The sequence below is a fragment of the Perca flavescens genome, chromosome 15 (assembly GCF_004354835.1).
Source record: "Perca flavescens isolate YP-PL-M2 chromosome 15, PFLA_1.0, whole genome shotgun sequence".
Lineage (NCBI taxonomy): Eukaryota > Metazoa > Chordata > Actinopteri > Perciformes > Percidae > Perca > Perca flavescens.
This window is the reverse complement of record NC_041345.1, coordinates 29,219,260-29,245,110: the sequence shown is the minus strand read 5'-3', so window position 1 is coordinate 29,245,110 and position 25,851 is coordinate 29,219,260. Positions and strand designations below refer to the sequence as shown.

Sequence of the window (25,851 nt, the reverse complement as noted above, 5' to 3'; positions counted from 1 at the left end):
TCCGAAGGAGCACAAAGACTTTTATTGTGAAAGGTCAGAGAGCGAGAGGCGGGAGCGCGCTCTGCTGTACAGTCTCCTGTGTTTTTTTTATCCGGTTGGCTGCTGCGGGAGCGGCCTCGCGCCCGGGCGGCTCCGTAAAAGAAAAAAAAGGAAGAAAAAAACGGTGTGACAGCTCAGCGCTGTCCACGTCAACACACCGAGCGAGCTGCGAGCGAGCACGGCGGCGGCAGCAGCAGCAACAGCGATGGACTCTCTGGTGAGCCTCTCCGCCGTTTCACCGGGCTCGGGGAACCGACATTTAGTTTGGTGTAGGAGGGGTGTAATGTGCTCGGTAGTTTGTGTGTTTGTTTTTTTTGTACAGCTTTTATCGCGCGCGGGACATTTGTTGCATTATGGCAGTTTTGGTGTTGGGCATTACTGGAGAGGGAGAGGGGGGAGGAGTGGGGCTGGGTGCAGACTGTTCAGAAACCAGAAACTGGTTTGATTTGCTCCGTATAATCCATGAATGTAAGTGGAATCCTGATATGGGATTGATTGTGTACGCGCAGGCCTGACCTGACAGTGTTTCACGTGCAGCCAGCGCTCTAAACGCCACAGTTTTTTTTTTTTCCTGCTGTGTAAAAAAAATAGTAGCTACAGTTTGTCTGTGCTAGTCCCAGTGCGACAACTTATTAGCGTGTTAACTTAACTCCATTACAATAGACGGGGTGAGCCTCCGCTGTTATCCACTTATCAACGCAATATGCCCAGTGCGGAGCGCAACAGGACACAACTATAAGCCAAAGCTTTAGTTCCTGCAGGATCAACAGTCCTCTATATCACACATGAGAAACAGCCGTGCGTGCGTAGAGTCAAAGCATTTGTGTGTGTGTGTTTAAATGTCTGCTTGTGTGTTGAGCATATGTGCACAGATCGGTTGACGTGTAGAGCAGTGTAGGTGCCACGTCCACCGTTCTCTCTCTCTCTCTCTCTCTCTCTCTCTCTCTCTCTCTCTCTCTCTCTCTCTCTCTCTCTCTCTCTCTCCTCGTTTGCCTTGCGCAGCCTTTATTCTATCTCTCGCTATCTCTCTCTCTTTAATCTATCTTTTCTCACATTTACTCCAATTTTTTTTTGTGTCAATGTCTCTATCTCATTCTTTCTGCTTCACTCTTTCTCAGTGTTGGTAAAGTAACTAAGTAGCCTACATTTACTCAAGTAGCTACTGCACTTAAAGTACTTAGAGTACTTCGATTTAATGCCACTTTCACTCCACTACTGTGGGAAAGATTTTACTCTAAGGTCCTTGACTTGCTTGACTTATGTACCGGTATTTCCATTTAACAAGTATGTAACTAGTAGGCTACTTTACTTGAGTAAATCCATGATGCCACTTCTACCGTACTTCACTACATTTGAAAGGGAAGGTTTAGTTTAGTTTACTCTACTACATATATCGGACACATTACTAGTTACTTTACAGATGTATATTTTACATACATAATGCATGATCATCTTTTAAATATGATGCACAGATTAAACTATCTAACAGTACTTAACAGTACTTCAAAACTAGCTCCACAGACCAACTACAACAGTACAGTTCTACTTGGACATAAATGCATAGGCTAACAATAATTAAAGAAACATTAGCATAAGGTGTTCTGTTTTTATTGTAAAGTATTTTAGTAAATGTGTTTTTAAAAGGTGCTAAATAAAGTGTATTATGATGATTAGGGATCGACCGATACTGTTTTTTTTCAAGGCCGATACTGATTATTAGTAGTTATTGAAACCGATAGCCGATATTTGGAACCGATATGCATATACAGTGAAAATGAAAAGCTTTGTCAAAATTAAGATTTCGGAATGTTACAAATTCCAACACAAAAGTTAGTTTAAATGCTTTTAAGCAATTCTTTAATAAATGAGAAACTTTCAATATAATACCCAATAAAAGAGAGTCAGACAGTGTTGTGGGCGGGACATTAAGTCTAGGGGTGGGAATCACCAGAGGCCTCACGATACGATATCATCACGATACCTATGTCACAATACAATATTATTGCGATTTTAAACATATTGCAATATTCTGCGATATACTGCAATGTATTCCCTTTTTTCCAACTTAAAATTTTTCCCAATTGCATGATGTCCCCAAAGGAATATTTTGTCAATCTAAAAAGATACATTTCTCTGTCTGTTCATCTCACTTAAATTTTATTGCTGCAAAATGGGATTGTCAAGCAGACAGACTGACCAACGCGTATATCATAAAAGATCGATACTTGCCGTCTGTGTATCGATACAGTATTGCCATGAAAAATATCGCGATACTATGCTGTATCGATGTTTTTCCCCACCCCTAATTATGTCACACTCAGTGCTGAGAGAAACCGAAGCAGAGGGACGGACCCAGAGCTGTAGCCGAGCCAAAGTAGAACACTTTTTAATTCATTAACTTCATCAGTTATCAGGCAAATAAAACACAGATAATCTGCAAACTGCCAAAAAAAAACGTATCTTTCTCAGATTCTTGCTTGTGACCACTTGCAAATATTCGATTACAAGTAAAAGTCATACATTCAAATTGGTACTTAAAGGCCCAGTGTGTAACGTGTTTAGTTGTTCATTATCAACATCGGTGTTGCCCGTTCACAAACTTGTCCTTTTTCATGAATATTTACCACCACCATCAATTCCGAGTATTCCTTTTGGCTTGAAATATTACATTTGCATTCGCATGAACTGGGGAAGACGCTCCATATTCGTGCTCCATCCTGAAATACGTTAGCCGGTGAGGGACATACAGGACATACTGCTCCACCTTTCGCGTTGTCGCTGTCGCATGATAAACTCACAGGTGCTGCTAATGCTGCTAATGGGTATCGTAGCTTCCCGGCCCCGGCGAGTTTGAAGAAGGAAACCTGGAGGACCACAGGTATTCAAACTCCAAATGTCGGGAACAAGAGTCTTCTTCTTCGCCCAGAAAATGAAAAAGGAGATTGAAAAGAGCAAGAGGCTGGCTTTTTGAAGCGTGAAGGCTACCGTAGCTGTAATACCTACTTTGAACTGCGTGGTGCGAGAGAGTTGATTGCGATATATGATCTCAACGCTAGATGGGAGAAATTCCTACACATTGGACCTTTTTTAAAGGAGTACTACAGCAATACAGGGTTGCCTGTCCGCAAAGTTAAGAGACGGATCAAAAAAACAGGTCAAAACGCACCAAGTTTGTAATGTAGGCTTTCTGTTATTAATTTGCTAAATCTAAGCCAAGATAACCCCGATGACATCAGTAGGGGTTATTTCTGCAGACTTCTGCTTTTTTGCTTTCCGATCAATGATGCTATTAGTGGTGATGAGTAATAAAATGGTTGGTAATCATCATGCAAACAACAAATTGAGCTTTAAAGGGGAACTATGCAGTTTTCTTTTAGCTTAATTTATCATCATTGGAATGGTTATATGACTTTTTTTCGAGTTGAATGGTGGTCGTCTCGCTCCCCCCTCCCCCCCAGCGCCTGTGAACGGAAAAACCACCCTTGCAACTTTTGGCCGGCAAGCCACCGGCCTCAGCGCCAGGAAGTATGGCGTGATATCAGGTCTCGCCATGTAACGTATTGCTTCACGACACTGCACACATACGGCCATTCAGGAACCGGCTAACAAGATAGCGATGGAGTTTTTCACACTATCGTCATGGCTGAGCCGGCTAAAAAGAAGCAGGAAGCTAGGAAAGCATTGTCAGAGGAACAGAGAAAGAGGAAACGGCAGACTGACCAAGAGAGGAGTCAGTCACGAGTAAACATAGGAGCTGCCAAATATCTATTCTGAATCTGTAGGGGGGGCTCTATAGAGAGACCTGTCAGCAAAAGGCGAAAAAACCAAAACTGCATAGCACCCCTTTAAGACAAATGTGTTATTTACACGTTTCAAGCTGATCTGAGATCCATTTGTTGTTCAGTTAAAAAATATGCTGACCACAATAGAATAAGAAAGAAAAGAATGGAGGATAAAGAAAAGGAAATGAATAAAAAATATATTATGAGAGCAATATTCAGAGCAAGATCATTAAAAAAAGGAATAGGTTAAGATCCTTTTACTAGATCCTTTCTAGGGGTGTGAATCTTCACTGCTCTCACGATTCAATTACGATTATCCTGTCAACAAAATCGACCGCAGACAACAGACAAAATGCAAAAACTAAAAAAGCAGCGACCGTAGAAAATCAACCAGTAACCTCAGTAGGCAATAATCGATTATGATCTGTACCTGCATTGACGCAGAATAGTCTAGGTCCGCATCGAGGCAACGGTTAATTTTAACACCCCTGCAATGTTCATTTGAAAGACTTTATCCCCACATCAACTATAGTGCTCAGTATATTGAGCAATGAATGTATCTACTCCTTGTCTCCCAATTCATGCAGTAGATCACTTACTGTACATGCATAGCTAGAAAAGACCACAAAAGGCACATAATGGTCACATTTAATTAGATTTGGTGTCGATCCAGACGTGAGGATTCTACATTTTTCCATGTTTGGGAGTAACAATAATGTGGCATTCGTGTGCTGCTGGGAACTTCAGCAATGTCATTCTGGAAACAATTGTTCTCTGAAAAGAATATTAAACAAAGAAAAACTGTTGAGTCATAGAAATAATCGCATATAGTCCTTGCAGTATATTTTCCTTTTAAAGTAGCCTACCCTAGGATAACTGTTGTTTGTAGTGTGTTTGTCAGAACTAAAGTTTGACATTTTGGGAAATCCACTTTCTTTCTTGCAGAGAGTTAGAGAAGATAAATACCACTCTCGTCACTGTCCGGTAAATAGTCAGGCTCAGCAAGTAGCCGTTTAGCTTAGCTTAGCACAAAGATTGAAAACAGGGGAAACAAGGTAACAGAATCTACTTACCAACACCTCTAAAGCTCACGATTTAACATGTTGAGTCTTGTTTGGTTAATCTGTTCAAAAACCAAACTGTAAAAAAAGACATTTAGCTGTTTTACTGCTAACTGTTTCCAGTCTGCGCCAAATGTAGCTAATCGGCTTTACCATACAGAGAGAAGAGTGGAAATCGTCTTCTTCAAATAAGCACATTTTCCAAAATGTCTTCACAGACATTTTATTTTTCTCCATTGGCTCTGAAAGAATAATGCTTCTTCCCGTTTTGTGCCGTAAATCATTTTTAAATAGAATAACTGTAAGTGATCTGGTTCTGTTTAGTAAGCAGATACAGTAGAAGCAAACATTTTTAGCCTGAAAGGCTTTTTATTGCATCATGTAATATGCTTTTATGGAAGCAGGTCTCAGCTACTGTCACTGATTCTTTATCACAGTATCAGCTAAATGCCTTGAATGTCCCATTTGTATATATCGTGTCCATAATGTGGTAAAAAATCAAAATGGAAATCAAAATGGCAGCTTAGGAAACTGCCAATTGCAAGAAGCTTTGATGTCTTTTTGAGTTTGTCTGTCTCCAGACATCTAAATTGGTCTTCTGGTTTTGTCCATGACCTACTTATAAACAAGCACTCCAGAGAAAATCATTATGTTTAAACCAAACTGCTCAATTCTTTTTACATTTTAGGCATGTAGCTTGTCATGTTGATCCAGAGTCAAAAAAAGCTTTCTCTTTTTACATTTATTTTTTTTACATTAACTCCCTAAACTCAGGCTGAGGCTGTTGTACAATTGACTAAATGATTATCAGTTCTTTGTGTTAGTTTCATTTTGCAGAGAAGTCCTACCTCCGAACAATAGACAAGCCCCTCTTATTTCTGCAGTTACTATCTGACATTTACAATATTTGATGTTAGCCAATAATCTGTTGATCTCAAATAAGCCATTTTAGTGATTAGGTGTGTAAATTATGTAAAGAGCCTCTCCCCTGAGGACAGGACAGGGCAGGACCAGGGATCAGCAGCCGGTTGCTCCAGCAGTTTGGAACTTGAAACGTAGGCTAGTTATAGAGTACAGTAAGTGTTGACTGAATGAAAACATGTTGCACAACACAAGTAAGATTTAGACCGACTAACTGCTTGTTGTAACTGAGCATGCTATTATACATCCCATTTAGGTTGCTTTCACCCCTGCCTCGTTAACTTCCATTGAACTAGAGTTTGTTTGCCCCGCCGGTGCGGTTCGTTTGGGCAGGTGAGAACGCGCAATCACACTCGAGTTGCGCGCCAAAAGCGGACCAAACAAACGTACCGAGACCTGCTTGATGAGGTGGTCTCGGTACGCTTTCAATCCGCTCTGGTTCGTTTGTGGTGAGAACGTGATCCGACCTCGAACTGCCCGAGTTGAACGCGTTCCATTTACAAGTCGGGTTTTCTTTGTTTTCATTAGCTCTAACCAGGTTAGCCATTGTTAGCAATGCCAGTTTTATAACAACGCATTACCCTGTTTTTTTGTGCATACAAACGACGTAACAACATGTCAACAGATAGAAGTTGGACTGCACTGCGTGTACGACTGATTTAGTGAGACACAACACAGAAGTGCTTATAACTGTATGTTACTACAGCTTTCACAACTGTTGATGCACGGAGCAGCCACGTTGGATTTTTAGCGCGGGGTACTCGATGGTTGCCCGAGTTCCAAGCTCGGAAATCCAAGGTCAGGGTGCTTGTTTCTGACTTTGACCTCGGAAATTCGGAGTTCCGAGTACAAACGGAAGGCACTATAACTACATATACTCCGCAAAGTCTGAGCCATTGTCTCCTGTAGTCAGGTGTGCTTAGCAATCTGCGATGCGGCAGGGCAGCAAACTGTAGCAGCTTGCTGTGTTTCTCTCACGGAAGAAGACTGCAGTCCAGCTCGCCATCCGTCACTCGCATCTCAGTGGTCAAACCAGTCGTTGCTAAAGTTGGAGACAGCGGGAAATACAAACCTATATGCTCTGTGGGTTTAGTATACTGTATATGACAACTTAGATTATGAAAAATGTAAAGCTGCAAAGATGAATCGATTAGTTGTCAACTATTAAATTAATCGCCAACTATTTGTCATAATCGGTTTGATGTTTTTTTTATTTTTTTTTATTCTCTGATTCCAGCTGAATATTTTCTAGTTTCTTCATTCCTCTGACAGTAAACTGAATATCTTTTGAGTTGTGGACAAAACAAGACATTTGAGGACGTCACCCTTGGCTTTGGGAAACACTGATCGACATTTTATAGACCAAACAACTAATCCATCTAGTGATAAAATAATGAACAGATTAATCGACAATCAAAACAATCGTTAGTTGCAGCCCTAGTAAAAGGATTGATGTGTCCATGAGATGACTTGGCTCCTCTTCTGCTGCATCAGCAATGCTCCGGTCTTGCATAAAACAAGTGATAACTTTTGTACCGAGACAATAATGAAGAAAACTGTTGAGCCAGTCAGTCCCAAGAGAAGTCATTTTCACGTTTCATCAAAAGTGGATTGGTTAAAATTCGGACCATTGAATAATCCCTTCCATTAGGAGACATATTGGAATGGCTGGTATTAGCCACCAAGTGGTGCATCCACGGTGTTGGTCTGTTAGTTCATCACTTTGGTGGTTCCCAGATGAATCATAATGACTTGGTGATCCTTTGATTTTTATCTAGCTCCATCATCAGATCAAGATTTCAGTTTGTCCAAATACCTGCCAAACAAATGGCATTCCCATCCGCCTCAGCTGTTCTTTGTGTTTAGCGCTAATTAGCAAATAAAAAAATTATTTCTCCATCATAAAAAGTGATTCAGTTCAGCCAATATCAGACCGATATATTGCCTGAAACGAAAGGTGGTTGATCCAAATGCGTCTCCGTCCTCATCGTCATTTTCATCCTGCTGTAACCATGGTAACAGTGGATGTTGTAAGTTTCTGGTCTAAGTTCTGTGATACACTCTGACTGTGAATCTATTCTAGTCAGTGCATAACAGAACTTTGTCCCGGGTCTGAAAACTCTTCGATGGATGGATGGATGGATGGATGGATGGATAAGCAGCAGGAATGGATGTCTTTTGTCATTTCCACATCTAGAAGACAAAATCCAAAACAAAGATGGATGACCAAACAAAACAAAAGCCCAAATGTCTACGGAGATAAAACCGCCAATGTAGAAACTGGTTGGACTGGGCGTCTGATGTGTGTACAGGGTGTTGCTGGAAAAGCAGACTTTATCTGGATAATAAAAGTTGATACAACACAGTGGTCAGGTGTAGGATGAATGGCTTTGACTGTAGCTCTGGCATTAGCAAATAGACCTCTCATTGTCCATGATGATTTCCTGATGTGACTCAGCAAAGCTTTAAATATTTAGATGTTCTCCCTGTTTATTGTTGCAGGAACCTTCCCTCTATACAGTGAAAGCTGTTTTCATTCTTGACAATGATGGCAACAGACTTCTGTCAAAGGTAATGTGAAAGGACCCTACCAGTGTTTCAGCCCATTCATTTGCACATTACCCCAGACTTGCGTCAGTTAGGTAATCCATTTATTTCTTCTGTCAAAGTTCATTTGTTTGTAGTCCTCAAACCTTAAAGTGTCTATCATGTGGATTCCCTCTCCAGACTTCAATGTTTGTTTCAAATTTTAAAAGCCCTATGAAAGGGGGTTGTATGAATCCTCTTAAAGGAATTGTTCAATAGTCTGTGAAAAATTCTTATTTGCTTTCTTGCCAAGAGTTGGATGAGAAGATTGATGCCACCCTCATGTCCCGCTGGGTTGTAAGCGAGTGAATAGTAACTGTACGTACACACCGCCGCCGACTTGAGCTGCAAAGAAGCTCTGGACGCCCTGTCGAGGACGCTTGTCAAAAAGTCAGAGGAAGCTGTTTGACGCTTTGGCCGCTCTGACGTGGGAGCATTCTTCGATCATGTGCAACACACGATTGAAGAAAAAGCACAAGCAGCCACTGCACGGCCAATACACTGACACTAGAAACCTTTTATAAATGACATATATAAGGACATCATTTGTATTGTTTGTTGGTCACAGCGGTGTCTGTTAGCAGTTAGCCGCTGAACCGCAGCAGAATGCAGGCAGAGCGAGCAGCCGCCAGCTGTTGACCCGTGCAGGACTTCACCGTGAGCGGACTGTTTAGAGACCATGTGACGGCACGTTAACTGGTCCCTATCGCAAAACAACGTTACATCATAAATGATAGGGGAACCCAGCAACGGCGATTATGAGATTTCCCTCCATTTTCATGGAACTAATGTCTTGGTAGGAACAAAAGTTTACATCGTATGTTTCTCCAGAATCAGCCAGCGAGAAGGACGTCTATATTCCGATTGGTTGCTGCCGTTTGCCGCTGCTTGCCGCTGCACCGCGTCATAGCTCATTACCATAAAGTTGACCAAAGTTCAACTTTCTGATTGACGCTCAAAACGCCCAAAACGCGACGCCGACAGTTTTGACGCTCCTTGCAGCTGAGAGAAGCCAGCTTCCATTGAAAATTAATGACTTCCGGTATCTTTAGACGCCCAAGTCGGCGGCGGTGTGTACGTACAGTAAACCGTGAGGCGAATATCGCTGAGATTAATTTCCAAGCAGTAACACTGCTGCATTGTTTCCTGTGATTCCCTCCTGCGTGTGAAGGCAATTTGAATCCAGCGTGAGAATGGCGGACTCCACCACTTACAATGTAAACTAAAGAGATACTTGCTGAATCAATGAATGAAACACATTGAATGGCTATAGAGCTCAACCGTGACCGCCCACTCTTCGAACAGCTCTGGTTCCGGAAGTGACTTTCCCCATTCAATTGCTCCATCGACGATCCAGAAAATGCTTGTATAAAGAGTTTTAAGTCTGGAACCAAGCCAACCTAGTTTGCGGTTGTGGTAAACAACAAACAGCCTACCTTCAATGGTTTAGACCATGTGTCAAAATCAAGACCATCGCAGATTTTGATCCGGCCCCCATATCAATTTATGTTCACAATGCATTTTGGCCCACTTAGGTGGTTTAGAACTATTTATTTTTTTTAAGATTATTTTTTCGGCATTTCCACCTTATTCACCAGGACAGCTCAGACATGAAAGGGGAGAGAGAGTGGAAAAACATGCAGGAAATCGCCACAGGTCAGATTCGAACCCTGGGCGTCTGCGTCAAGGAATAAACCTCCTCATATGGGCGGGCGCTCCACCAACTGAGCCACCCGGGCGCCCACTATGGAACTTTTTTTGCAGACTTTTTTTTTTTTAGGGTTTTATGTTGACCAAACTGTAAGTTAGAATACTTTGGAACACATGCTATAATAGAGTCAAAGATATTTGATTTAATCAAAACTCGAAATAAAAGCATGTCCGTAAAAGGCCCTTGATGTGATTCTCATTTTCCAGTGTGGCCCTTAGTGAAATTGAGTTTGACACTACTGGTTTAGACATTATGGCTAAAATTGAATTGAATTAATCAAAATCCTGAAGAGAAAAAAAAAATAGAAAATGAATGGGATTTCCACTTCCGGAACCACACTGTTGAGGTCTATTGCTGAATAAGTGCTGACCATGCACAGTATCAAAAACAGCATCTGATTTTTGAAGATTTTACGCATTATAACTTTAATGAAGTAAAACATCCAAACCCACAGACATGGTCCCCTTCCTACATTTAGAGGATACTCATCCACACCTCCTTACAGTACCATCAGTTCTTACATGTTTAGTATGAATAGCCCCGAAGGGAATGATACCCATAACCCAGCAGCGTTAGTGCCAAAGTTCATTCCCTGTTTCCGTATGTGTCTGTTTCAGTACTATGACCCTGAGCTTTACCCCTCCATGAAAGAACAGAAGAACTTTGAGATGAACGTTTTCAACAAGACACACAAAGCAGACAGTAAGTTCCTCTCTGCAGGTTTCTGTTATTGTGTCTGCTGGATGTGGCCCTCCCCTGTGTATTGTACTGAACACTCACACACGTCTCCAATGTCACCTGTTACACATTCTACCGCCCAGTAGCCCAACACTTGTACAATGATACCATAGACCATGTATAGCTAAAGAAGTACTATGTTAGTGTAAACCCTTAAAAAGTCTATAAAAATGTCCCTTTAGGATTTTCTGTTACCTTTGAAACCAACAGGACTTTTATCTGGCTGTTCAGAGAAACATGGCGGACACTTTTCTGCACTGCAGAAAAGCTTTCATTTTCAGGGGAAGTTGGGATTGATACCTGAGTCTCTGCCTCCTTATCACCCACCCAGTATATTCCTCCTTTTGTTCTGAACTCCTCCTTCATTCCTCTTCTTTCTTCTTTCTTCTCCCATGTCATGCTATATCCCCTCTCCTTCCCTCCCACCTCATCCTCCTTTTATCCTGCTCTTCCCTTCCTTAAAGCGTCCCTTCACTCCCTCTGTTTATCTTGCCCTTCCTCATCTCCATACCCTTCCTCGTTCAACTTCTACTCACTTTCTTTTACTTCTTTTCCCTCATCACCTTCCTCCCTCTCCATCATTTTATATCTTTTTCTTCTCTCCTATCATATCATATGTTTCCTTCCTACACCTCCCTCCCCATTCCTCTCTCCTTGTGTCATTCATTCCCTCCCTCTCCCTGTTTTTTCTTCTTCTTCTCTCTTTTCTGCTCATTTGCTTTCCCATCTTTTTTCCCTTGTCTTCCTCCAGCCTCCCTGAACACTGTTCCTGAATGAATGAAGCCCCGGTATAAATCTTTGTCATTTTCTATTGGCTGCTGTTCTATTAAAAGTACTTGTTGATCTTGTTTTGAAAAGTGAAATCAAATAAATAAAGTCATAAAAGAGAGTTATGCCTTTTTATCCTGAACCCGTCCTTCTCTCCTTCTGCTCTCTGTAGATGAGATAGCTTTCCTGGAGGGGATGACCATCGTCTATAAGAGCAGTATAGATCTCTTCTTCTATGTGGTGGGAAGTGCTCAGGAGAACGAGGTAGGAAGAATTTAACTTTCTCTGCCAAAACAGTATTGTTCATCTGCAGATGTTTTTGGGGGGGCTAAAACAGCTGGTAATGGTTCTCAAACTGGAAGAAATAGTGTAATACTTGTTGGGGACTATTTTCAGCAGTGGATTAATACAGATATATTCAGGCAGACAGTATGAGAAAAATAATGTGTGTTTTGAACATTAAAGCATGTTCTAGTAAAAACCCAAAATACAAGTATAAACCTGAAAATGAGAATGATGAGGGACCTTTAAGAAATTCTTAAAGGCAGCTGTTTTCAGTGAAAAAGCTGTGATTGAGCAACTGTAAACTACCTGTTCAGCTGCAAACTGCAGACAAACGCAGTTAGAGATGAGCTGGTGAACATAGTGGAGCATTTGGCAGCTAAAGAAACAGAGATTGACCTCAGAAATTGGTGGAGACCAAAACAGAGCTAAAACGCTAGCATGTTAGCTCTAGCTTTTTAAAAGTAATGATATGTCCGTTTGTTCCGCTGCCCCCCAAATGGCCAAAAAAATATTGAATGCAGACAGTTAATGCTAAAAAAGAATGCTAATGTTGAGATATATATATATATATATATATATATATATATAATTTTTAGCTTGTTCTTGAATTTAGAATTTTCTCCAAGTGACTATAAAACAAACCGATCAATGCACCTTTGAAATCACATGCTCTTTTCCTCTCTCTAGCTGATGCTGATGTCAGTACTGAACTGCCTGTTTGAGTCCCTCAGTCAGATCCTCAGGTATGTTCTCTCACTGAGTCATAAAAAAAGTAAAAGCCAATTACCATTAATGGTATATTGCATCAAAGAAAATACAAAATGAAAGGACAGCCCTAACACAGAAAATCACAACCTTGATCTCCTGATGTTTGGCAGCTTCAGTTATGTTGCTGGAGTGACTTTCCTTCATGCAGATGCGCTATCATTATAGTAAAGCATTTTAAAGCATGTACTGTAGCCTCAGCATCATCACTGCTAATGGTAATCTACACTGACACTGCCAACCCTCCACCAGAGCCTCTCGGGGAGATAATGAGACTCCATGTTGAAATTAAAATACAGCAGTGTGTATTTTTTACCTGAAAGGGAATCGTGACTTAATTTCAAAAATACTGTTTGACAAACAAGGCAGCTGAATGACAACACAATGACAGAGTCCTCATTTTAACATACATGTATTTATTTAACGTGTGTGTGTGTGTGTGTGTGTGTGTGTGTGTGTGTGTGTGTGTGTGTGTGTGTGTGTGTGTGTGTGTGTGTGTGTGTGTGTGTGTGTGTGTGTGTGTGTGTGTGTGTGTGTGTGTGTGTGTGTGTGTGTGTGTGTGTGTGTGTGTGTGTGTGTGTGTGTGTGTGTGTGTGTGTGTGTGTGTGTGTGTGTGTGTGTGTGTGTGTGTGTGTGAGAGAGACCAGGATGCCTCATTGTTAATTGCAACATTATCAGCCAAACACCGGCGGATGTGGTTGCTATGGGAACCAGTGCAGTGATAATGCAGAGTGTGAGCGACCGAGACATTGAATAGAAATGGTGTTAGGTGTAAACCGAGCCCTGGGTATCCTGCTCTGCCTTTTGAGGAAATTAAAGCTCAGATGGGCCGATCTGGAATCTTCCCTTTATGACATCATAAGGGGAAAGGTTACCTCCCCTTTCTCTGCTTTGCCCACCGCCCACAGCTGCCCAGAGAATTTGGCCCGCCCGTGAGAAAATAGAGCTACAATTGTGGCCGCAAGCTGGTCAAGGCCACACCCCCACCCTCCACCTTGCCCCACCTCTCTCCTCCTCAATAGCATTTAAAGCTACAGACACAGAAATGGCACGTCCTAAGGAAAGCTCATTGTGGGACAGGCTCTAATGGCTGTAATTCTGCACCACGGCTGAATTTCAGGAAAGAGACTTCAGATATTAGGGGACCACTAAGGTCTATATAAAAGCATCCAAAAAGCAGCATCTCATAGGTCTTTTAAGGACAGGATTGTTGTGTTTTTTTTTCTGCAGGAAAAATGTGGAGCGGAGGTGTTTACTGGACAATATGGAAGGAGTGTTTCTGGTTGTGGATGAAATCATTGATGGCGGGTAAGAGAGAAATAATGTCTACAGCTGATTAGAGGATCCGAACAATATTCTAACGATCAACTGCAACACAAACTTTGGTTCGATTTACAGTACATTCTAACTATGCACTCACTTACACTTATTCTTAGTGTCTATTAATCTGTTACTAATGTTTTTAAATAACTGGTTGGTCTATAAAATGTCAGAAAATAATGCAACAAATACCCCCTTTCCTGCTTGAGCTGTACTCAGTCGGTCCGGATTGGTTATTTTTTTTGTGTTGCCAGGGTGATTCTGGAGAGTGACCCCCAGCAGGTACTACAGAAGGTCAACTACAGGGTAAGATGACTGTCAGTCAACAACAATGACCAATCATAACAATCTGTTCATTGATTTGATTAATAATTGGAAAGTCAAGTGGGAAAAAAACCCCAACACATGTTATATGATAAAGCAGCTGTTTGGCTTGAGAGAATGAGAGCATAAAGACTCATCCTGTAGCCTCCCACAGCTTCTTGCCTACTCTTACATGCTTTACCTTTCTCTCTCTCCTTCTTCCTGTCTCTCTTCTTCTGACTGGTGTCAGCTAATGTCAGAGCCAGCCTATGGCTTCGTCCTGTTTGATTACATCACCGGTAACGTAGAGGGAGAAACAGTCAAGAGCCAGCTGCTGTAAGCAGACAGACAGAGGGTGAGGGAGAGAGAGATGAAGAGAAAGATAGTGAAGTAAAGAGAGAGAGAGAATGAATGCGAGTGAGATAGAGACAGTGAAGGGACAAAGGAGGGATGGGCGAGACCGATGAGGTAAATGCATGGTGATAGAGCATGCTGACTAACAGAGAGGCTTAAAGAATGAGGCTGGCTTTTTTTCCATATATTAAAACTTTGACCGGCTGGTGTCACTAGAGGTAAAAGTCAGGAGATCACCAAAGTCATTTTACCGTATCCTCTGGGGACCATGATTGCCTGTGCAAAAATATCATGGCAATTAGGGATGTCACAAGAACCAATACTTTGGTACCAAATCAATGCCAAAATGCTTAAGAGCTGACTAGCGGCAGGTCCTGAGTGGATTTAATCCCACTGGGAGAAGTGAACTTGAACTCAATTCTTTCACCTCATAGTCCTGAAAGTGAATATTGGACCCAGTTTTCACAATCCAAATATCTCCCGAACAACCCGACACTAAAATGCCCTTTTTCCAGACTGACACATTTAGGAGAAAATGAACTTTGTTTGAGAGCGGTCTCTGTTTTAGGAACAAACTCTGGCGAGATCTGGCAACAAGGATAGGCTAAAGTCAACTAACGTTTGTGAACGCTACATATAACAAATTTTCGTAATGCTAAATACGGCTTTTAGTTGTGTAAATATCTAATGTTAGTGAAAGAAAATATAAAAAACATAACTTTTCATCCATCCACATGACGTTTACTACACTTTCAAACGAGGCAGTGTCAACAGGAGACGGGAAGTGTGTACCATTTCATACCGTTGGGGCTGCGTTAAAATGAGCTATCTTTAGTTATAGAGAATTTTTGTCATCTACCCGGAAGAACACTAGTTGAACAGCCCCACATCTCCGTGCACACTCTGATGGCTTGACCGCAGTAAAATAAAGGTAAGCTTTTATGGCTTTACCGTACGGCAACAGCTTTCACGAGTTCACCTGGAACTCCCAAACTGCAGATAAGTCTGTTCCTCTTTGCCGTTGTTTTTCACATAGAACCCAACATTAGCTACAATAGCTGACATTAGCTAATGTTAGCGCTTGATACAGTGGACCTCTAAAAGGTCAGTTCTATGTGAAAACCCGACTTACTCCGCATTGCTGTTTTGGAGGGAGTTCCAGGTGAACTCATGAGAGACATTACCGTATGCTAGCTGTGTGGGGATAGCAGGCTTCAAAGCAGCAGGCTGTGGCTCCAGAAGTATAGACTACTAAATGTTAGGTATTGTGACATCCCTAATGGCAATCCATCCAATAGTTGTCCAGGTTTTTCAATTTAAACCAAAGTGGTCAGGACTGACAGACAGACAGACAGACCAACATTACCAACCCTAGAGCCATTAGCACGGCTATAAATTCGAATATGACATGTGATTGGCTGAGCTGTTAACCAGCTTTGAATGTCCCTAATCTTGTGTGTGTGTGTGTGTGTGTGTGTGTGTTTGTGTTTGCATGACTTTGCATTTTTCACTCGTACACACAATGATGCTATTTTGTTTTACAGGCGGATGAAAACCCATTATCTGAACAAAGCGTGGCCCAGGTAACATACACACACACACTCGTGTAACATTTGGTGTGCCATGGTATACAAACGTGCAGATACACACCAATACAGAGACACACATTGTAGACAGCAATACTTTATGCACCTTATGTTTCTCAGCAACAAGGTCAACATGGATTTTGTCTTAACTTCTCGTCTATGCCAAAAGTGGTCGTGTTTTTAGACCTCTGCGGTTTGTGATTTAAAAATAATTCTTTAAATGCAGTTACAAACATCAACTGCTAACTATATCAGTGCTCCTGCAAAACGCTAGGAACCATATTTCTATACTTTATTACAGGCTTTGTTGAATACTCGATTCTGATTGTTCAATTACTGCATTATACGGTCTGTTATTTTTGTACAGCAGCGCTATACAGTGCAAACAAAGAAGGGGTGGCTATGGCTCGGAGGTAGAGTGGTCAATGTCGTCAAAGACACCAATAAAATATTTTTTAAATCAGTGATGTGATTTTAAAATATAGACTTTGTGTAAGTAGCTGTGTAATAAGCGAGATGATGTAGAGCGAGCTGGTTATTATTGCGAATCAGAACCCCAACAGCGAAAATATGAACATACGGCCAACTTGTTAGCTTAGCTTAGCATAAACACTGGAAACGGGTGGAAACAGCTAGTCATGTTTGGGGTTTCCCAAAATGTCAAACTATTCCTTTAGCTTGATGGTGTTTTAAGCCCCCAACGTCTCCTTCCAGGCAGGCGCTGCGACCGTTGACTTTAAGGCACCTAACCTTAGCCTTAACCATAACCATAACCATAACCATAACCATAGCCTAATCGACTTCAAGGCAGCGCTGCAACCGTTGACTTCAAGTCAGCTAACCCTAACCTTAACCCTAACCATAACCATTGCTTAATCCTAGTGCCTTCCAGGCAGCGCTGCCTGGAAGCAGATGTTGGGGGCTTAAAACACCGATAAACATTCGTTTGATAGAGAGTGTTTAGTTTTGTATTAAGTTAAGAGACAAAAGCAATAATGAACAAATAACAAACTTCACATTTAACATGAACATAAACTCACAGATACATGCAGATATAGTTATACATACACATACTGTAAATACTCAGCCACACATACAGAAACACAATGCTGGCTGCATACACTGCATGTTTACCTCACATCTATACTGTTATTATCCTGTAAATCTTCCAGCTGCTTCTCTCTGATACCATTTGATTATAGTATACTCTCTGTCCAATCAGATGAACGCACCGACGTGATGTCATGGCAGACAGCTGACTGTTCTCTGACAGAATGATTAGTAGCATTTTGACATCTGTCTGTAAATTCACCAGGCTGCATGCTAACCCTTTAGCCATAGAAATAGAATGAGTTGGCCCGCTACAATGGTCAGTTCTTTGCAACGGTACACATCAAAATGGCCGCCGTTCTGACCATCCTACTGTGTTGATATGACTTGGAATGGTCCGTTCTGCTCTCATTCTATTTCTATGGCTTTAGCTCCCCACTCGTGTTGAGGTAGCAGCTAACTTGGCTTGAGGTCCAAAGCACCGGACAGCAGTAATAGGCTCAACTGTGAATGAATGGATTGATGGATAAATAAATGGATTAACGCCCTCTAAAGCACTGCAGCTCTCTAAACACGGGACAGATGTCAAACCGCGTCGCTGATCAGAGAACTCTTCTGCCGTAAACATTTGATTCATTTTAAAAGCATGCCATCACTTTTTTTCCTGATACGCTTATATGCTTTAGCTGCTTCCTGCTTGTGTGCAGTAATGAAACCTGTGTGCGTGTGCGTGTGTGTGTACACTCATGCTCTTTTCTTTATCTGTTACTTTAACCCTGACAGCACATAACACAGAAACTGGCTCTGACCACTAACGTAAGTCACTACTAACTTCACTGCACCACTACACAGCTTATTCCACTGCAGCACTGCATGCCCCACTGTGATCATACTCTACCATAACATTATATAGTAAACTGTAACAACATGTTACAGTCTTTCATGTAATCTGTGGTAGGGCTTGGCAATATATCGATATTTTATCGATATCGTGATATGAGACTGGATATCGTCTTAGATTTTGGATATCATGTTATCTGTCCCTGGTTTTAATGGCTGGATTACAGTAGGCTGATGTAATTTTTTGATTTAACCAGACTGTTCTAGCTTTTCTATTATTTGCCTTTACCCACTTAGTTATTATATACACATTAATGATGATTATTTACCAAAAATCACATTGTGTAAATATGTTTTTGTCCGCACCAATTATCAACCCTACAATATCGCCGCAATATCGATATTGAGGTATTTGGTCAACAATATCGTGATAGTAGTTTTTTTTCAATATCGCCCAGCTCTAATCTGTGGCGTTTCCCGGAAAAACGTCACCCTAAAGACAAACCGAGGGGAACAAATGTCCCCCGGCTTCATGTTGTTCCATAACAATGCAAATGAAATGGATGAGTAAGCGGCAACGTAATGTACTTAAAGGACATTACATTAGTGTCTAAACTAAGTGTAACCATAATCCACAAAAAGGATACTATAAAACGCTGTGTACATTAAGTGGCACTAAACCAAGAAAAGCAGCAGTAGAACTCTGAATAGGTCCGATGTGACCGCATTTCCCAGGAGCCCACACTGGAGTGAATATTCTCTGAGCTCCATGTGCCCCCTGCTGTTAAAATGAAGAACTAATTGAGGAGGACACAAACAGTGGAATGTAATGTTGACCATGAAAAGACCAAGAGGGAGAAAACAAAAAGAAAACACGTTAATAATAATAATAATAATAATAATAATAATAATAATAATAATAATAATAATAATAATAATAATAATTTATGCACTCAAGGGTCGCCTTCATGTTTAAGATTTGAGTGGCATTTTCACCCAGATGAGTGAATTCAGCCGTTACAAGTTTACAAATCTATTTTCTTCTCTCCCTACGATTTTATTCAACTTTAAATGACGTGTTTGCAATTGATTTGCTTTAAGAATGGTGTTAGTCTGTACACATGTAGAGATGCCACTCAGACAAAGCAGAATTTCTTTTGGGGGGGCTTTTCCCTTTATTTGAAGTGACCGTGGATAGACAGGAAAGGTGGGAGAGAGATGGGGGATGACACACAGCTCTTACTGGGTGAGCTAGAAGTCGCCCATTTTAAACATACATGAACACGTAGCTGACAGTTGGAACACATAGGTCCAATATGAGTTTTTTAATAAGTTCCTGTCAACATTTCACAAATATATATCTTGTGTTGTGTTAGACAAACTCATAGAAAAAAATCAACTTTGGTAAAACTGTATATTACAGTTCCTACTCCTGTTGAACTATGGAATGCTGTTTCATTAAATATTAAATAAATGAATGAATAAATAAATATGCCTATGAAATACCCCCTAAAGCAAATTAGGCATATATATATAATTTGCCTCAATTATTTATTTCAAAAGGCATCTCATAGGCACATTTATTATTATATTTATTTAATATTGAAATAAAATGGCATTCCATGTGCTTAGTCTGACATCTAGTGGTTGAACAGTGGTACTGCAACACTATACAAGTTGTTACTGCATTGACTCCAAACATATTTTCACTATCAAAATGATCATCACAGAAAAAAAACAAGGAGGTAAACAAAATTTTATTTCAGCTTCTCTCACTTAAGCTGAGCATCAAAACAAAAACCAGGTTTTATTAGTTAATAATAATAATAATAATAATAATAATAATAATAATAATAATTATAATTATTATTATTATTATTTTTATTATTATTATTAGGCCTTATAATGATGTACAAGGTTTCTCTAGATTATATTTTACTCCATTATATTTGGGGTTTAGGTGATTTTTAGTCAATTTATTTTTATTTTTTACATTTTTGGTGCTTTTTGACTTTTTTCCCCGTTGTTTTTTGTGGTGTGTGAAAAGTGAAAAAAATATCTGAACGTTGAACCCTGTTTTGTATTTTTGGACTTATACTTCATCCATTTATTTGAAATCAGTTTTTACTTCATCACGTCACATATTACATATCTTCATTTTGCTCTTTTTTTTTTTTTTTTTTATGTTTTCCAGGTTCTGCAGTCGGCCAAAGAGCAGATCAAATGGTCCATTCTGAAATGACTCGGACCAGACGCATTTAGGATTCTCATGAAAAAATAGATAAAAATATTTAGTCCCAAAGCTATTTTTTTATTATAGTAACAGACTAAAGGGAAGGCCTTACAAGCCTGTTGGCCAATAGGCTGCTTTATAGCACTTAACCAGCTAGATTTTCTTTCTATGTGTTATGGCATTTTTGTTACATTCTGTGTGTGTGACATGTCATTTATTTATTTGGTGGGAGAGTTATGTTAGTTCATAGTCTTGAAGGTTTGTCATTTAACAGGCCAAATGACATCAGGAAATGAAAAAAAAAGAAGCAAAGACTGAGGTCTCATATCCAGCTGTGCTTCTGTAAAGGACAGCTGTTACACCAAAGTAATCGGTTCAAATACTGGAAGCCTGTTTTGGTGATCCATAATCTATTGCTTTTATTTTGGTGAAGCAGGATCTTTCACTTTAAGATTGCTGATGTGTAAAATAAAAAATAAAAAAATAAATAAATGACACCGTTTTATACGTGACAAACTTTTCCGCCCAAATGTTACAAATGCAAAAAAAATCTGGTAACAATCTATTTAAGGAAATACAGTCATATCAATCTAAGGATAATCTAAAAAAAATAAGAATAGACAAAAACAAAGCAAAAAAGCAGCAAAACATCTGCAAATTCATGCCAAAACACTGAATATCGAAGAAAATTGTGTTTTCATTTGAACCATGAAATTTGGGTGGTGTTAAATTTACACGGACACACACACACACACATACACACACACACACATATACACACACACGGACAGATGGAAGGACATCATTTGTGCACTGAATTGCTCAGTTTAATCCAGTTTGTTGCTGTGCAGTACTGGTGCATGTGTTTTGTAAAGCTTATTTAAAGACTGTTAAAGAATACAATGATCTCTGATGAAACTAAACAAATGTTACTTTTGCACTCTTGTCAGTAAAACCCTTATTTCCCCCTAAAGTGAATGAAGGTAAATTAATATCTGTACATATAATTGATCAAAGGGACTTTTGTAGAAGTATCGCGGGACATTTTGTGGACAGAGTTATAGAATAATGTCTATTTTCTGAAAGTTTAATATATTAATCTTTTTAGATATAGATATTAATCTTTATAGATATTTAATAGATATTCAATATTTTCTTAGTTGAAAAGAAGAAAAAAAGCCAAAGATTTTTTTTTTTTTTTTTTTTCTTTTTGTTGGTCTAATGGGCGTTTTGTCTGTCCACCATTTGTAAGACTGATAATAAAAACATTTGTCCTGGATTCAGAGTGTCTTCTTATTCCTGATTTTTATTATATTTATTCTTAATCCAAAACTCTAAGGCGGATTGATCATGTTTAACAGTACAGTTCATTTTACCCCTGTGCTCTATCATCCAATCAGCAGTCAAATCTACGACCCCTGGAAACACTGAGCTCAGAGAGTCGGGGGTGTGGTCAGGGATGTTATTGGTAGAAACCGTGCGACGTCGGCAGACACGTGACTCTACCCCCACAGCCAATGGTTCGTTGTGGTTTTATTACGGAATAATGTGATTGGTTGGCTGCCTCATCCTCCTCCAACTGACCCGTGACAGCCCGAAATACATGAAATCGGGGCCACGTTCAGCCCAGACAAAAGGTAGCGACACGTTTTTCTTTTTTTTTTAAACTGTAACGGCGGGGGAGGAGGAGGGGGAGGTGGATGGGTGCACAACGTTTTGAGATTGAACGTGCCCCAAATAAGGACTATTTATAACTTTGAATAGAAAGTGGAGAAATGAACAGTGACTGCAGACTGGATTCATTTATCATTCATTTCACTCATTCATGTATTATTCAAACATTCCACATTCAAATCATTCTAATAGACGCATTATTATCATTAAAAAAGCCTACTGTTAATATAAAGTATATAAGTATATTAAAATAGAGGTCCTCTATCAATCTTTGTTTTATGTCTGTAGCATACCATTGTGATGTTCTGACGGTAACAGAGGAATCACTAGGCTCTATTTAACTATAATCGATGGCCTCATTTCAATCAACCCGTCACTACAGTAGCCCATGGTACATGATGGTATGTGGTCATTTTTAATCTGGATCGAATTTATTTGAGTTCAGCAGCTTTTTTTTCCACGTTTTTACAACGTGTGGTTTATTTGTCAGGCAGTAACGTTAGGCCTATAGGCATTTTATTCCATGTTCGGTCCGATATGGGAAGTTATAAACAGGCTAGTCATCTAAGAAACTCCAAACCCTAATTTATTTTACTTAATTTATCTTAATGTATCGTTACTTGTATCTTATCTTACCTGGTGAAGAAAAGGTAACTACCCACATATCCCCTCACAATTTCTTTTTGCCTGCTTTCCGTTTGCAAATTTGCGTTTAGCCTACAAGGATGGCGAGGGCATGACCCGCCCTTTTGTGCTTCTGATTGGCTAGAATTGTTTTGCCTTCGTCGTGTGGATTGGTTAAGTTAAGGCATGAGAAGTAAAATTGGTTAGTGTTAGTGTACAATACCAGGGTAAGCCATTCACAGGCAGAGAAGTGCCATCGCCATCCTACAACAAGAAATGACTTACACTGAATGGAATCTATGACAAATGCCCCCTGTTGGAGAATATGGGCAGCCCGGCTAGCTCAGTCGGTAGAGCATGAGACTCTTAATCTCAGGGTCGTGGGTTCGAGCCCCACGTTGGGCGCAGAGTTTTGATTGATACGCACATAAAATAGTCATAGTCAGCTATCCAGCTAAAACATAGGCCTATTTATTACAAAAGAGAAATAACTATAAAGTAGGTGTTGGTATTGATTGGTGGTAGCCTGCTCTGTAGTAGGCTATCTAGCTCATCTGTGTCTATCATTGTCATACTGTTACAATGTAACGAAATGTTGATACTGTAGCTATTATTTTTTTGCTGGGTTATGGTCACACCATTAGCTACTGTAGATATTTGACTCTCCTCAAAAAGCAATACATAATCCTAACGTTACTGTATCGCACCCACATTCTATACAAAAGTGTAACGTTAAATTATACCCACTTATCAAAACCACATAGAGAAACGTATATTTTCAGACTGCTGTACAGAACATATACATAGTATAAAATACGTGGACGTTTTCATGTTGTATTGTTTTGAAACTGTTCAACAGAAAAAGGCCCTTCATTTTCAAAGTGAGTTATTCAAATAACTCAAAATTAAATTCAAGACAACAATGTTAATGTTGGCGGCTTTCTTTCACACTTTTTGACACTTTGCTATCTATATTGATGCTTGCCTTTTTCCTTCACAAACACAAAATAGAACCATTCTTGCAGTTGAGTGTATGTGCAGTGCACATGATTTGCTTATTAGTAGTACAAAGTATTCTCAATCTCTTTATTAACAGCAACATCATCAGAATAAGCTTCTTCTTTCAGAACTGTCACCCAGTCCTAAAGAAAGGTTATTTCTGTCTTTACTGTAGATATGATCTATAATGATTGATTTGAAAAAGGAGAGGCTGATAAAGAATGAATTTACAACATTGTTTCATGTAGTTACCATTTTGAATGCATGTATATTCACAAAGGCTTGTTTTACTGTCAAGTTCTTTGTTCTGGAGTGTTCCTGATTGAGTATACTTTCCAGTCAAAATCTAATCGCCCAACGTGGGGCTCGAACCCACGACCCTGAGATTAAGAGTCTCATGCTCTACCGACTGAGCTAGCCGGGCGCTCTTCTGTCTTCATGGAGACGAAGATCGCGATCTTACCTTGTGTATGTGATGTGTGTTTGAGAGAGAATTAGGGAAAGTGAAATGGGTAAAGTGAGAGTGTGTAATAGGCCTACTTATTCGGTATATGTTGTTATATGTTTGCACTATATTTAACTTATATCTTCCAGAATCTGCAAAACAGGAGTCAAGCAAAGGTAAGATTTTTGCAGACGCAAGCAGATACAATCATTATTGATTATTATTCTGCAATTGAGGGCCACAACCCCTTTATCTAGCTATAAAATAAGCACACAAAAACTCTATGCAACTCTATGCATAACACAGTTTACCGACAATAATTAGAATCCACCACCAGAGGTCAGTAGAAGCGCCCGGCTAGCTCAGTCGGTAGAGCATGAGACTCTTAATCTCAGGGTCGTGGGTTCGAGCCCCACGTTGGGCGATAAGATTTTGATTGAAAAGTATCCTTAACTAGGAGCTCTTTGAAGAACATATTAAACAATTAATCATCCCTCTGAGGATGTGTGATCATAACTGACAATAGTAACCGCATCAGACATTTAAAATTCATATATTTCTTTTCAGAAAGACATAGGATTAGCATGCAAATATGAAGTGATGCATGCATTAACCTACTGAAAACTAGTGCAACAGACTCTCCTTTCTCAAGATCATTTCTACAGTAATGATAGAATAACCTTTCTTCAGGACTGGGTGACTGTCAGTTCAGCAGTCTGAAAGAAAAAGCTCATTCTGATGATGTTGCAAGAGATTTATAACACTTTGTACATTACTGTAACATTATTGTCTTGAAGCCATTCCTGTAGGCTTTGAGACTACTTCTGCAAAAAGGTATTCTGTATTTTACATTTGTAATTCATTTAGATCACTGTGTAGAGATCTGAACTCACTTTGACATTAAAGGGCCTATTCCTGCTGAACAGTTAAAAAAAAAAGCAACCATAAATCTACTTTAGATTCAGTGTCCTAAAACAATACAAAGTGAAAAATGTCCATACAATTTACATTATGTACCGTATAGCCGTCTCAAATTATACATGTTTCTCCATGTGGTTTTGATAAGTGGGTATAATTTCTCCCGTACTGGCTTGCTCTATAGAGCAAGTTTTGTAGAGACAGAGTCCTGCAGAAATACAGAAAATGGAAAATACATGCTGACTCAAGAGAAAGAAATAAGTCATCATCATCTCTCTCAGATGGTCTGGCTTTCATCAGAGCAGGTGTATGTATACAGAGGGGGAAGACTGCTTATTTTGGGTCAACTGGCACGTCATGTTTAAAATGACTCACCCTGTTTCATTTGGCATCCAATGTTGAAGTGTATGTGTGTGCGCATTGTGTGTGTGTGTGTGTGTGTGTGTGTGTGCGCACACATGTGTCCAAGTAGTTGTTTGTGTGTGTTTGTGTGTGTTGGGGGATGATGTGATGGAATGATTAGATAAAAAAAGTACACTTTTCTCTCTTGTTGTGCCTCTACTCCATCTTCTTCTTCCCCTGTCTTTACTAGAGACCACCTGCCAATCAAACGTCATGGGCAGGATATCTTATTGCACCTTCTGTTGACAGTGACCATGCTTTCCTTTATTTATGAAAGGCATAACGTTATAAGGCTGTTTTCTCTCGGTCCTGATGTGTCCTGCTTCACTGCTTGTCTGGTTTATATATCGCACTAACATCCACGCTCACTGCCATTGGCTGGGGGGAATTAGCATGCAGTCGCTGATTGGACAGGGCGTTGACAGTGACAAATTGGCCTCCTGGTGA

At 40.0% G+C, this 25,851-nt stretch overlaps 1 protein-coding gene and 3 non-coding genes across 7 annotated transcripts; 3 read left to right on the top strand and 1 right to left on the bottom strand.

Annotated features, from left to right (window-relative positions):
- The first annotated feature begins 86 nt into the window (after positions 1-86).
- Positions 87-21,621, top strand: copz2 (COPI coat complex subunit zeta 2). Of its 4 annotated transcripts, none has more exons than XR_003694427.1 (10): positions 87-256; positions 8,306-8,374; positions 10,718-10,802; positions 11,779-11,870; positions 12,579-12,634; positions 13,887-13,964; positions 14,231-14,282; positions 14,530-14,634; positions 16,178-16,216; positions 20,304-20,319. XR_003694427.1 is itself a non-coding variant. In XM_028599815.1 (10 exons), exons 1-10 carry the CDS (start codon positions 245-247, stop codon positions 20,349-20,351), a joined length of 564 nt encoding a protein of 187 aa, XP_028455616.1. In that variant the 5' UTR covers positions 87-244; the 3' UTR covers positions 20,352-21,621. The 4 variants fall into 4 exon arrangements, 2 of the variants coding, with proteins under 2 accessions (XP_028455616.1, XP_028455617.1); XR_003694426.1 differs by lacking the exon at positions 20,304-20,319 and adding an exon at positions 18,053-18,069; XM_028599815.1 differs by lacking the exon at positions 14,530-14,634 and adding an exon at positions 18,053-18,085 and having other exon boundaries at positions 20,304-21,621.
- A 1,351-nt stretch (positions 21,622-22,972) lies between these two features.
- On the top strand, positions 22,973-23,045 carry trnak-cuu (transfer RNA lysine (anticodon CUU)). Its single transcript has one exon. It is a non-coding gene; the product is annotated as a tRNA-Lys (tRNA).
- Positions 23,046-23,990: 945 nt separating this feature from the next.
- On the bottom strand, positions 23,991-24,063 carry trnak-cuu (transfer RNA lysine (anticodon CUU)). Its single transcript has one exon. It is a non-coding gene; the product is annotated as a tRNA-Lys (tRNA).
- Positions 24,064-24,435: 372 nt separating this feature from the next.
- Positions 24,436-24,508, top strand: trnak-cuu (transfer RNA lysine (anticodon CUU)). The gene has a single exon. It is a non-coding gene; the product is annotated as a tRNA-Lys (tRNA).
- Positions 24,509-25,851: the final 1,343 nt, after the last annotated feature.